This window comes from Choristoneura fumiferana, chromosome 7 (genome assembly GCF_025370935.1).
Source record: "Choristoneura fumiferana chromosome 7, NRCan_CFum_1, whole genome shotgun sequence".
NCBI classification, from domain to species: Eukaryota; Metazoa; Arthropoda; class Insecta; order Lepidoptera; family Tortricidae; genus Choristoneura; species Choristoneura fumiferana.
In genome coordinates this window covers 9215394-9226551 of record NC_133478.1, presented here as the reverse complement: position 1 = coordinate 9226551, position 11158 = coordinate 9215394, and the positions used below count along the sequence as shown (strand labels likewise).

The 11158-nt window shown below is 39.9% G+C and overlaps 3 protein-coding genes across 3 annotated transcripts; 2 read left to right on the top strand and 1 right to left on the bottom strand.

Moving 5' to 3' along the window:
• The first annotated feature begins 666 nt into the window (after window positions 1-666).
• Window positions 667-1336, top strand: LOC141429917 (uncharacterized). The gene is made up of 2 exons (XM_074090476.1): window positions 667-872; window positions 934-1336. The coding sequence occupies exons 1-2, from the start codon at window positions 667-669 to the stop codon at window positions 1334-1336; spliced, it is 609 nt and encodes a 202-aa protein (XP_073946577.1).
• A 3976-nt stretch (window positions 1337-5312) lies between these two features.
• Window positions 5313-6578, bottom strand: LOC141429916 (chromatin assembly factor 1 p55 subunit-like). Its single transcript, XM_074090475.1, has 4 exons — window positions 6423-6578; window positions 6130-6307; window positions 5798-5913; window positions 5313-5368 (listed from the first exon to the last, which is right to left on the bottom strand). The coding sequence occupies exons 1-4, from the start codon at window positions 6442-6444 to the stop codon at window positions 5313-5315; spliced, it is 372 nt and encodes a 123-aa protein (XP_073946576.1). The 5' UTR covers window positions 6445-6578.
• Window positions 6579-6970: 392 nt separating this feature from the next.
• Window positions 6971-7798, top strand: LOC141429915 (uncharacterized). The gene is made up of 2 exons (XM_074090474.1): window positions 6971-7108; window positions 7194-7798. The coding sequence occupies exons 1-2, from the start codon at window positions 6997-6999 to the stop codon at window positions 7796-7798; spliced, it is 717 nt and encodes a 238-aa protein (XP_073946575.1). The 5' UTR covers window positions 6971-6996.
• Window positions 7799-11158: the final 3360 nt, after the last annotated feature.

Genomic DNA, 11158 nt, shown 5'->3' with positions numbered 1-11158 from the left:
ACGGCTGAGATGATGAGAATACTAAGCTTGGGTTTGTTATGTAATTTATTGGACCCTGTCACTGAAGTTATGTACATTATAATTAAGTGGGTAGAACTCTCTTGCTTTTTATATAAAAGGTGATTGATGTAGGGTAGACACACACATTCCCATGTATGCATGCAAGCACAGCTCCCTAGCTGAATAAAGTGTATTTCGAGGACTATAAGTGTTTTACTGGACATATTAGTGGCGACGAAGTGTAAAAGTGAACTTTTTAAACCAAAATGTCAAAAAAATCCGTGAAGTTTAATGAGTTTAATCCTCAAGTGGACAGTTGGACAATTACTTGGACAGGTTAAAATATTGCTTTTATAGCAAACGGTATTGACACTGATAAGGATAAAAAAGCTAATTTCTTTACTGTGTGTGGTGCACAAGTGTTTGAGACTTGTTTAGCGTTGATTACACCGAGCAAAACTAGTGATGTGACATTTGGTGACATTGAAACTGTTTTAACCAACATTACAGCCCGAAACCCAATGAAATCTCCATGTCTTATAATTTCAAGCGTGATCAACGTCAAGGAGAGAAGGCATCCGAATATATACCGACTTACGAAAGATTAGTTCGTCTTGTAACTTCAGCGACTTGGAACGTATGTTACGCGACCGACTAGTGTGCGGTATGAGCGGCCTCACCTACCAGAATGTCGTGGATGCTATGCTATCATCGGAGAGTGCGGTGAAAGACATTCGTATGATAGTGACTAATTACGGAGCGAACGGCACCCCTGACGCACCCACACACGCCGCGTCGACATCGACGGCGCAGCCGGAAGCGATGGACGTCAACGCCGTGCAGGCAAAGGCGGTCACTCGCCTGTGCTACAGGTGCGGGGACCACCACGGCGGAGAATGTCGTTTCGTCAACGCAGTGTGCCGTTTTTGTAAGAAAAGAGGACACTTGGAGAAAATTTTGTATCGCCAAAAAGAAACGCGGCTACAAAGCAGTTCACTACACGGAGGAGGACAAGGACGATTACATCGGTGGCATATACAACGTGGGCGGCGTCCGCGTCAGCCGCGTGCCGCCTTACGAAGTGGTCGTGACGTTGAACGGCACGCCGACGGACATGCAGGTGGACACGGGCGCGAGCTTCTCGCTGGTGAACGAGCGCACGTGGCGCGCGTTGGAACACCCGCGCCCGCCGCTGCAGCCGCCGCCGCTGGCGCTGCGCACCTGGACCGACTCACCAGTCGCGCTGCTGGGTCGGGCGACGCTTCGAGTGCAGTACAAAGACATTACTCGTGATTTAGATGTTTTTGTTGCGAAAGGCAAAGGCCGAATCTCTTAGGGCGTGATTGGTTCGAGCCGTTAAATGTTACATTAAACGTTAATTACGTGTCAACTTCTTACGATGCTAACCAAATGATTAATAGACATGTAGAGGTATTTAAAGAAGGACTCGGTACTTACCGAGGAGAACCGGTAGCTATTCATGTGAAGCAAGGGCGACACCTAAATTTGTTAAAGCTCGGCCTGTACCGTATGCGATAAAAGATCGTGTCGAAAAAGAGATAGATAGATTGGTTCAGGAAGGGGTACTCCGTCCGGTATCTTTTTCCGACTGGGCGACGCCCGTAGTGCCGATTGTTAAGAAGACAGGGGACATCCGGTTATGTGGAGACTATCGCAGTACGGTGAACCAAGCCACCGAATCGGATACGTATCCGATGCCAACCGCCAATGAAGTCTTCGCGACCATAGCCGGAGGCAAATATTTTCAACCCTAGACCTGGACCGAGCTTATACGCAGGTAACGGTGGACGACTCCACGGCGAAATTACTCACGTTAAACACCTCCAAGGGTTTATATTCAGTGCACCGCCTGGCATTCGGAGTCAAAGCGAGCCCAGGTATCTTTCAACGGTTGATGACAGCTCTACTGGCAGGCATCCAAGGGGTGGCAGTTCTGATCGATGATATTATTATTTCGGGTCAAAATGAAAACGAAATGTGGCAGCGTTTAGATGCGGTACTCACACGTATACAGAAAGCAGGACTACGGTTGAACAAGAATAAATGTAAGTTGGGCAGACAGAGAGTAGAATTCCTGGATACGTAATAGACGCAGAGGGTATACATCCAGCTCCGAGCAAAGTGGAGGCTATAATGAACACACCGGCACCACAAAACGTGCAGGAATTGCAAGCTTTTCTCGGGCTCTATAATTTTTATGAAAGGTTCATACCACACAAAGCAACGATGCTGGAGCCTTTACATCGGCTGCTTGATAAGGCTAGGACGTGGTACTGGTCTGAAACGGAACAAGTAGCGTTCGACAAGGCAAAACGTTTATTGTCATTTGATTTAACGCTAGTTCATTACGATCTACACAAACCTCTAGTACTTACTTGTGACAGTTCTGAATATGGCGTTGGTGCAGTGCTATCGCACATTTTTGAAGACGGAATTGAGCGCCCAATTGCAATGAGCTCTCGAACGTTACATACACATGAACGGCGTTATTCGCAGCTGGACAAAGAGGCTGCATCAATCATGTTCGGCATTCAAAAGTTTCATAACTATTTAATTGGCCGATCCTTTACAATAGTAACGGACCACAAGCCATTGCTTGGTATTTTCGACCCAAAAAGGCCTATGCCAAGCATGATGTCTCCACGATTAACTAGAATAGGATTGGCATTAACTGCACACAGTTACCAGATAATGTACAAACCGGGTTCTCAAATCGGCAATGCTGATGGATTAAGTCGTTGGCCACAACCTGTGCCGGATCAACCAGAACAAGAACTTGGGGAGATTTTACTGATGGCAGAAGCACCGCAGGATTTTCCGTTCGATGCAGAACAAATCGCAGCAGAAACAAAAAAAAGATAAAGTATTAGCAACAGTTGTTCATCACATACAACGTGGCTGGCCAACCAAAGTAAATGATAGTGACTTACGTAAATACTGGCTACATCGAGACGAATTGTCGCTAAAGGAAGATTGCATCCTGTTAGGCTGTCGTGTAGTTATTCCACCCATGTTTCGGGAAGCCACACTTCGGGTACTTCATAGTACTCATAACGGCATAGTACAGACAAAGGCCCTGGCAAGAAGCTACATATGGTGGCCTCAGCTCAACGAAGACATTGAGAGACTGATCGGAGACTGTTCAAAGTGCCTAGAAAACCGGCACATGCCTCCTAAAACAAATCACGAGTGGATCACGCCTACCAGACCATGGTCTAGGATACACGTTGACTTTGCGGGGCCATTTCAGAACAAATATTTCCTGATAGCAGTTGACTCTTACTCACGGTGGCCTGAAGTGTTTATGGTCACCAATATGACCTCGGCTACTGTTATAAAACACTTACGTATACTGTTTGCTACCCACGGCTTATGCGAAATGATCGTTTCCGACAATGGTACATCGTTCGTATCCGGCGAAATGGAGCGTTTCTTAAAGGCGAATAATATAAAACATGTAAAAACAGCGCCTTACCATCCAGCTACAAATGGTTTAGCCGAAAGAATGGTGCAAACAGTGAAGAATAAACTTCGGAAAATGGATAATGTACCGTGGGAAGTTCGCATCCCGAACATGCTCCTGGGATTACGAGCTACAGCATGCTCTGGGACAAATAAGAGCCCGGCGGAATTGCTGATGAACAGGAAGCTACGAACACTTTTGGATACTATCCACCCGGATAATGTCAGCAATAAAAAGTGGAAGAGCAAATTGACAGGAACGCAAACCAAAAAGTGCGACAAAGCAATGTTGGACATAATATAATGTATAGAAATTATGGTAATGGCCCAGATGGTTACCAGGGAAATTTTTTCGAAAGGGGGCCCATCGAGTTACCGCGTGGAAGCAACAGATGGTTCAATAGTCAACAGGCACATGGACCAGTTAATTAAAACAGCACAGAATGCAGATTCGAATGAAGAAACGGAACCACCCAGCGAACAAGTAGTGAGAGGCGAAGAAGTAGTAAGAGGCGAAGAAATAGAGGATAAAGGAACGGTGCCAGAAACAGAAAATGCCCAGGAGAAAGACAGAGGGGTTGTGGTAATCAGTGAAGATGGGAATCAGGAAGAGGGTATTATTGAAATACCTAGCGCAGATCAGTGGGCAAAGATGTTAGGAATACCTACTCCTGAACCAAGTCAAACTGGAGGAAAGTAATTAAAAAACCCAAATACCGTTCTACATTACCCTATGAAAAGCCTGGTAGAAGTTATAAGTAGGTGCTTGATATTGTTCTTGTTGTAAGTTGTAATGTAATGTGTTTGTTATAAGTTGTTGCTTTATATTGTTATGGTTAGAGTACAGTTACTTGGGGGAAGGTATGTTATGTACATTATAATTAAGTGGGTAGAACTCTCTTGCTTTTTATAATAAAAGGTGATTGATGTAGGGTAGACACACATTCCCATGTATGCATGCAAGCACAGCTCCCTAGCTGAATAAAGTGTATTTCAAGGACTATATGTTTTTACTGGACCCTTACTGAAGAATCCATCAGAAATTAATACCACAATACCATACCTTGCAGACAGAAGATATCCATTGAGATTAGGTTCCATGATAAGCCATAGCCTTCTTTTTGATGACCTCGCAATCTGAAAACATAGTAACAATTACTAAGTTTCTTTATGCTCTTCTTATAAGTTTCAAAAACTTTTTAAAATGAATCAAATATTTATCCTATTATTAAACAAAATAAAAATCTGCAATATAGACTTCATTAGGAAAATATGGACCTCAACAAAAATAAAAAATGAAGTTTTAAGTTGCAAAATAAGCTTATTTTAATTTTCTACAAATTTGTTTTATATAAAATGTAAGCCTTATAAAACAAAAAAATACCTAAGGTCCGGGTGGCATTCTCCAGAAGGCTCTGGTTTGGAGGGGTGCTTGGTGTAGTCGAACACAAGGACATCAGAAGATGGAGTCTTTGTGGCAATCACACATGGGTTTTGAGGCATGTATCGTGCCCGTTCACCTCCCCTTCATGGTTGATCTTTATTTCTATGTCAATTTTGCCCGATACAGAACCAAATCACCAAATTCTGAAAGAAATGTGTGTAAAATTTATGTGGTGTAGATAGTACCTATATTACTACATTTCCTATTAAAAACTTTTTACTTAATAATGTCCTTTTAAGCCATAATCCAGAATAAATAAAATGAATCCAGTGGCCCACATCCAAACAACCCCGGCCAGGCCAGCACTGGCTTGTCTGGAAACTGGTGCCAGTGTTACTGGCTTTTTCTAAGCCTTGCCAAAGGGAAGCAGAGTTAGAGTAACAGATTAGTTGGGTTCTGAGTGTCTGAGGCTTTGCACTATGGATGCAACCTGCAAGCTGTCTGAATTATACAAATGAAAAAATAAATTAGGTTATTAATGCATTTACTGTTGTGACTTCCACAGGTACCACCAATGCACATGCGCATTCAAAATGTATGAATAATTACGACAGCGGCACTGGGCGAAGATCCAGAAACGCATGTATGGGCCAATCAACTATTTTACCGACACTTTGGGCGTCTCCTGTGTTACCAAAAAATCATACTTCCAACAACATATTTCATGGTTTAATAGGTTGAACTTACATAGGATGGCATATTTTCATGTACACCATTTATGAAATTACCGAAAAAACATGTTAACTAACAAAAACCTACAATTGTTTGAAAAATGTCACAGACAGATTAGTGTTGGCAAAAAAGTTGATTGGCCCATATGCATCAGTGGCAGTGAATGCGTTAAGTTATATTATATTGCCAACAACTTACCTCCTTTATCATTATCATAGTGACTGGCATCAAATTGTGCATCTTCATTAGGGAGTTGAACACTGGCTATGAGGAGGTGGTTTTGTTCGTCAGATGTGTGTGTGCCTAGAATAAGTCTGAAAAAAGAAATCATTCTCAAACAAAATTTTATAAAATTTGTCAGCAAAGTATGGGCATACGTTGGTAGTGACTCCAGAAAGAATATATTAGAGTATGAATGTAATTACATGAGACTTGCCATCTTCATGTTTAGGGTGGAAAGTGTGAACAAATGCTTGAATGTCAGTGAGGACCACTACCACGCAGTTCCAGTGTTAGAGTAGTTGACAGACCTGTGAACGGAGTAGTCTTTGCCGTCCGGTCGGGTCACGTCGGGCAACCACTGCGCGGTCAGTGATGGCCACTCCAGCGCGTGTGTCATCACCAAATCGTACAAAAACGGGGTATTCTTCTTCCATATCTTATACTCCTCGTTGATGACCCGCTCCTCGACCGCATCGTCGAAGGTTTCTACGAATGAACACCGATTACACTCACATAAAGCACTTTCGATAACCAACAAATTGAAAGAAAGCTGTCAGCCAAAACGATCTGAAGAACACGAAATCCCTAATAAAACAATTACCTCCATCGCCTTTGTCTCCCATATTGAAACTGAATATCTATAACAACTTTGACTTGGGGCTACGATATAATGCAATTTTTCAGAAAATACCGGCCTCGCAAAGGCGCCAAACAACAATCCTTGGCGTTGTTCTGTTCAGAAGACAGCACACAAACTTCCGGAGTCAGTTATATAAAGTTTATTTTTAATGTGCTACGAAACTACTGAAGGAATTAATTTCTATTCCATATTACTCAAAAAAATAATAAAATGTTTATTATTAAAAACATTATGAATATAATAAGTAAAAAGGCTTGTATTCAAATAAATGAATGGAATGACCGGAAGTGACACATATTGTGTGTTGCCATACCGTTATCACTACTACAAAAAAATGTTTCTCTGTTTTATAGCCTTTATATCAAAATAAAGCAATTTTACCAGTTACTTGAAGCTCTCACAAATCATATGTTTATTATTTAAACCATTTTATATTTATTTCATCATGTAAGCATATATGATCAAATTATTTGACATATTAGCATTAACAATGGCAACGAATTTGCAAACTGTCAATTACTGTCAAAACGCGAATATGGCTGATGCAGCAGCAGCCCGCAGGGAGGCTCGTAAAAGGAAAATATTGGAAAATTCTCAGAACAGGCTTCAACGTATAGCCGGAAAATGTGAGGGAGAGTTCGCTAAAGGTACTGTTTGGTAATAAAAGGCCACTAGTGCATCATTAAGCTCTGTTTGAAAAAGTACCTAATGCTAGCCATTGTTTTGTTTCAGGATCGCCTATTCGAACCTTGCTTCCCGAGGAAATTTACGAAGCTCCTTTAATTTCTAATAGTGACGTTTCTTTTAGAGGTAGTAATACTCTTAGCACTAGCAGTTCGCTGAATAATGGAGTCTTCATGGCCGAGACACCGTTGGTGGAGCCGTCATCGTTCAGTCAACATTTCGGCTTGGATGCGACTGGTGATGGTCTGACCGGAGTAGCTACTGATTTGGCAGCTCTTATGTCGCCTGCCCCAGAAACTGCACCCATTCAAGAAGTCACTTTATGGAATAAGCTTGTTCTGTACAAGTATGACATAGTGCTGGTCTCCCTGGTGGTTCAACTACTGTATAGTTTTTCACTGTTAACATTTGATGAGACTTACTTTTTCCTGCCCTTAGTTGTGTATGTGGTCACAAAGATGATATGGTTCCCAGCACCAAACAGCTCCAACTTTGCCAATGCTTTACTCCTGTTAAATGGTATATCAGTAGATAGGGTTGAAAAAATTATGTCAGTGACACGCTGTGTGTCAATTTTCTCCAAGACACATGTGTGTATCTTTTTGCAACTATTTGTATGCAAGCGCTTTATGCAACAATGCAAGATTGTTTGAAGGCATAGTAATGGAGGTTTATTATCATTTAACTGTTAAATTGTGGGCATATATTGACTGATCAGTTCCAACATTAGCCGCATAGTATAAAACAGAGATGTTCCATAGTTTCGATTGCTTGTGCCTTTATACATAAGTGAGAATTTGTGACAAGTGTGCGTTTTAGTCACATATTGCCATTTTAGTTTAATTAGGACAAGTTTGTACATAGTATCAGGTAATTTCTAATTTGAATTTCATTTTGCTCAATTATTTGCCTTTTGTTATCTACACTTTTTGCATTTAAATTATTGTATTTATTGTTATTTTAAAGCAATCATTACATTCTTTGTATTGTCCCAAGACTCCATTACATTGTAATCCTTCATGTTGAGATTAATGTTTTTATGCCAAATTGATTATTAATATGTTGGATATAATTATAATGCAGCAAGTTGTAAATATGTAAACCAGAAATGTAGAATATTTTCATACCTTGAATTATAGTTAAAAAATTTGTTATCCATGTTCAGATTGGCCTTCAAACTCTTGGGGCCTCATCTCAATGAACTATTCATACCTACTAGTTTAATATTTTTTTTTTTCAAAATTATAATGTAGGATTCATTAATAGCAAATAATATTTATAATCTTTTTGTACTTATACCAATTCCATACTATGGCAGTTTGTGACTTATAACTATCAAAATAATGATGGGTAATGTTGATGTAAATTCCACAAATTAATAAATGTACCCAAGATGATTACCAGAAATATAAAAAAATTACTGGTTTGACTGCTACTGTGCTATCATAGAAATACTTGAATGACATAATTTACCAATAGTGATACCTTATATTTTACTAGCTGTTGGTTGCCATCTGCAAAGAATCCTTTTATCACTAACCTGAGGGAACTGCAATTTTTCAGAATAAAGGAGCGGCGCTGCTTAAAAAACGGTGACGGTACGGAATCGCAGTGACGCATCATATGCGCACCGTTTTTTTTTTGCTCGCTTTCCACACCGGAAAGGCATACGGTGCGGAATCTCAATGACGTGCCGTAAACGTCATGAGTTTTCCTGGCGTTTACGGCACGTCACTGCGATTCCGTATTTTAAGCAGCGGTGTGGAGAGCATGTGATACAAATTGTGGGCATACGGTGCGTCACTGCGATTCCGTGCCGTCATCGTTTTTTAAGCAGCGGCGTGGCCGCACCTTAAAGCTATATATACCATGTCCTTCACAGTCTCAAACTATCTCCATGTCTACATAATTTCCTTTAAATCTGTTCAGGGATATCGTTAAAAAGTGGCAGATAATTGTTGTATTTATAACGTTACTTACTGCAGATAGTTGTGCGAAATTAAACAAATGCATTTTGTCTTTCTTATAATAAGTAAAACTACAAGTTCAGATCAACAATCACAGCATAAATAAATACGTGTGGTCAATCAACCACATCTCAATAGCTCTTACCCCATAGCCTTTCAATGTAATGCTGGGCTCAAACTAAGCTTTATACCACTTGTACCTAATTGCCCACCTTCAAATTGGGGTTAGGATTTTGTTTAGAATTAAGCTGATTTATATATCAGTATCAATAATTTATTTTGCTATCCACACTCAATATTTCATGGTACAATAATTCCGAAAATGCCATATGCCAGGATGTAGGCATCAGTCATAAACCAGGTGTAAAAAACAATAGAAGATATTTAGTTTCAAATATTTTGTAATACATCTTTAAATAAAAATTGTTTTTATGACATAAACTGGTTTTAATTCTATGGCAGTCCATGAGTCCCATATATTATCCGGAAGACTGAAAAAGACAAGGAATCTTAAAAACTTTTTTTTTTTTTTTTTTTTGTTACTGGACTTGGGCTTTAGTGTTGCCCTTAGCCATTTTCAAGTTAGGGAAATTGGACGCGGGAAAGGGGTAGTTTGGTAGACGGAATTTGGAATATAGAAGGTCAGGGTAGGTAGAACACAAAGGCAAAATAAATTACATAAATTTGTAAATACTATACTTTAATATCATTTTTAGAAATAAAGGATGCAATTATATTATATATATTGGGAAAGGTGAGCAAGGAAAATATGCTTGTAGGTAGAGGTATATGTGGGATACTAATGATTCCAAAAACGAAGTTCTGTCATATAATGGACAGGATAGAAAGATGTGATTTAGGTCAGCCACCGCGCTCCACATTCACATGCTTCACTATTGATTATGTTGAATCTAAACAGATGAGAAGGGGCGCACGTATGGCCCAGTCTCATCCGAGTCAATATGGATGTTTCTCTTCTGCCTAATTTTGAATTATAAAACCATGGTCTCAGTGGAATTTTTTGTTGTAAATTATAATAATAATTTCCGGTCTCTAGAGAACTCCAAAACCAAAAGAACTCCCAGGAGTTCCGTAAATACCTTTTAGGAAGGGCTAGGAGATCATGGGTGTAATTTTTATAGGGGAAAGATCCCCGAATGAACGGCCTCGAGAGCCAGATTGTCAGCTTTCTCATTTCCATAAATCCCAGAATGACTTGGCACCCAGACAAACTGAATCTCGAGACCTTTGATACTGCACTCGTGTAACAGAGCTCTAATATCAAAAAATATGGGATATATATTTTTTAGTTTAAATGGAGGATGTAGTAATGCTTGTAAGCTACTTTTTGAGTCTGAAAAAATTACGGATTTTCCTAATTTCATCAAATGAATATATTCAATAGCTTTGAAAAGCCCATAAGCTTCACCAGTAAAAACTGAGGATTCTGGGGGAAGTTTAATTTTTTGCACAATATTGAACTGGTGGTGATACACTCCAACTCCCACACAGCTAGATAATGTAGGTTTGGATGCATCTGTGTATATATAATGCCATCCAGACCAACGGACATCAAGGAAATGGTTGAATAATGACTTTGCACTTGAAGTATTCTTTATAAGACCCAAATCAAGAAATACCGCTGGCTTAAGTAATAAAACTTCAAATTTAACACTATATAAAGGAAGAGTTGTGTATCGATGGGTAGAACTTGACAGAGGTAGAAATTTTAAGTAACTGTTGATGATAAAAGGAGGACTCTTATTGCGCCAGTGTGAAGATGTTTCTATTTCTTTTTGAAGAGAAGATAATTTAGGTATAATGGATGATTTGAGAATGCATGGAACGGAAAATAAACCTATCTGCTAGGAATTGCTGTCGTAAATGTAACGGTGGATCGACACATTCCACTGCATGCATTAACAGGCTATCATGGCTAGTAACATGCTGGTTTTCATTCACATGACGCTTCATATAAGAATTAAGAGAGAAAATAACGTATCTGTACCTGGACGAAGCAAAAAGACCCGTAATCCAATACACTTC

Excerpts from the sequence above, each read along its gene's own strand:
- LOC141429916 (XM_074090475.1), bottom strand. The coding sequence starts at position 6,444 with ATGGGAGACAAAGGCGATGGAG. Across the intron at positions 6,308-6,422 it reads GGGAGACAAAGGCGATGGAG|AAACCTTCGACGATGCGGTC; the intron begins GTAATTGTTTTA and ends GTTCATTCGTAG. Across the intron at positions 5,914-6,129 it reads AAAGACTACTCCGTTCACAG|ACTTATTCTAGGCACACACA; the intron begins GTCTGTCAACTA and ends TTCTTTTTTCAG.
- LOC141429915 (XM_074090474.1), top strand. The coding sequence starts at position 6,997 with ATGGCTGATGCAGCAGCAGCCCGCAGGGAGGCTCGTAAAAGGAAAATA. Across the intron at positions 7,109-7,193 it reads TGAGGGAGAGTTCGCTAAAG|GATCGCCTATTCGAACCTTG; the intron begins GTACTGTTTGGT and ends GTTTTGTTTCAG.
- LOC141429917 (XM_074090476.1), top strand. The coding sequence starts at position 667 with ATGAGCGGCCTCACCTACCAGAATGTCGTGGATGCTATGCTATCATCG. Across the intron at positions 873-933 it reads GTCACTCGCCTGTGCTACAG|AAAAGAGGACACTTGGAGAA; the intron begins GTGCGGGGACCA and ends CGTTTTTGTAAG.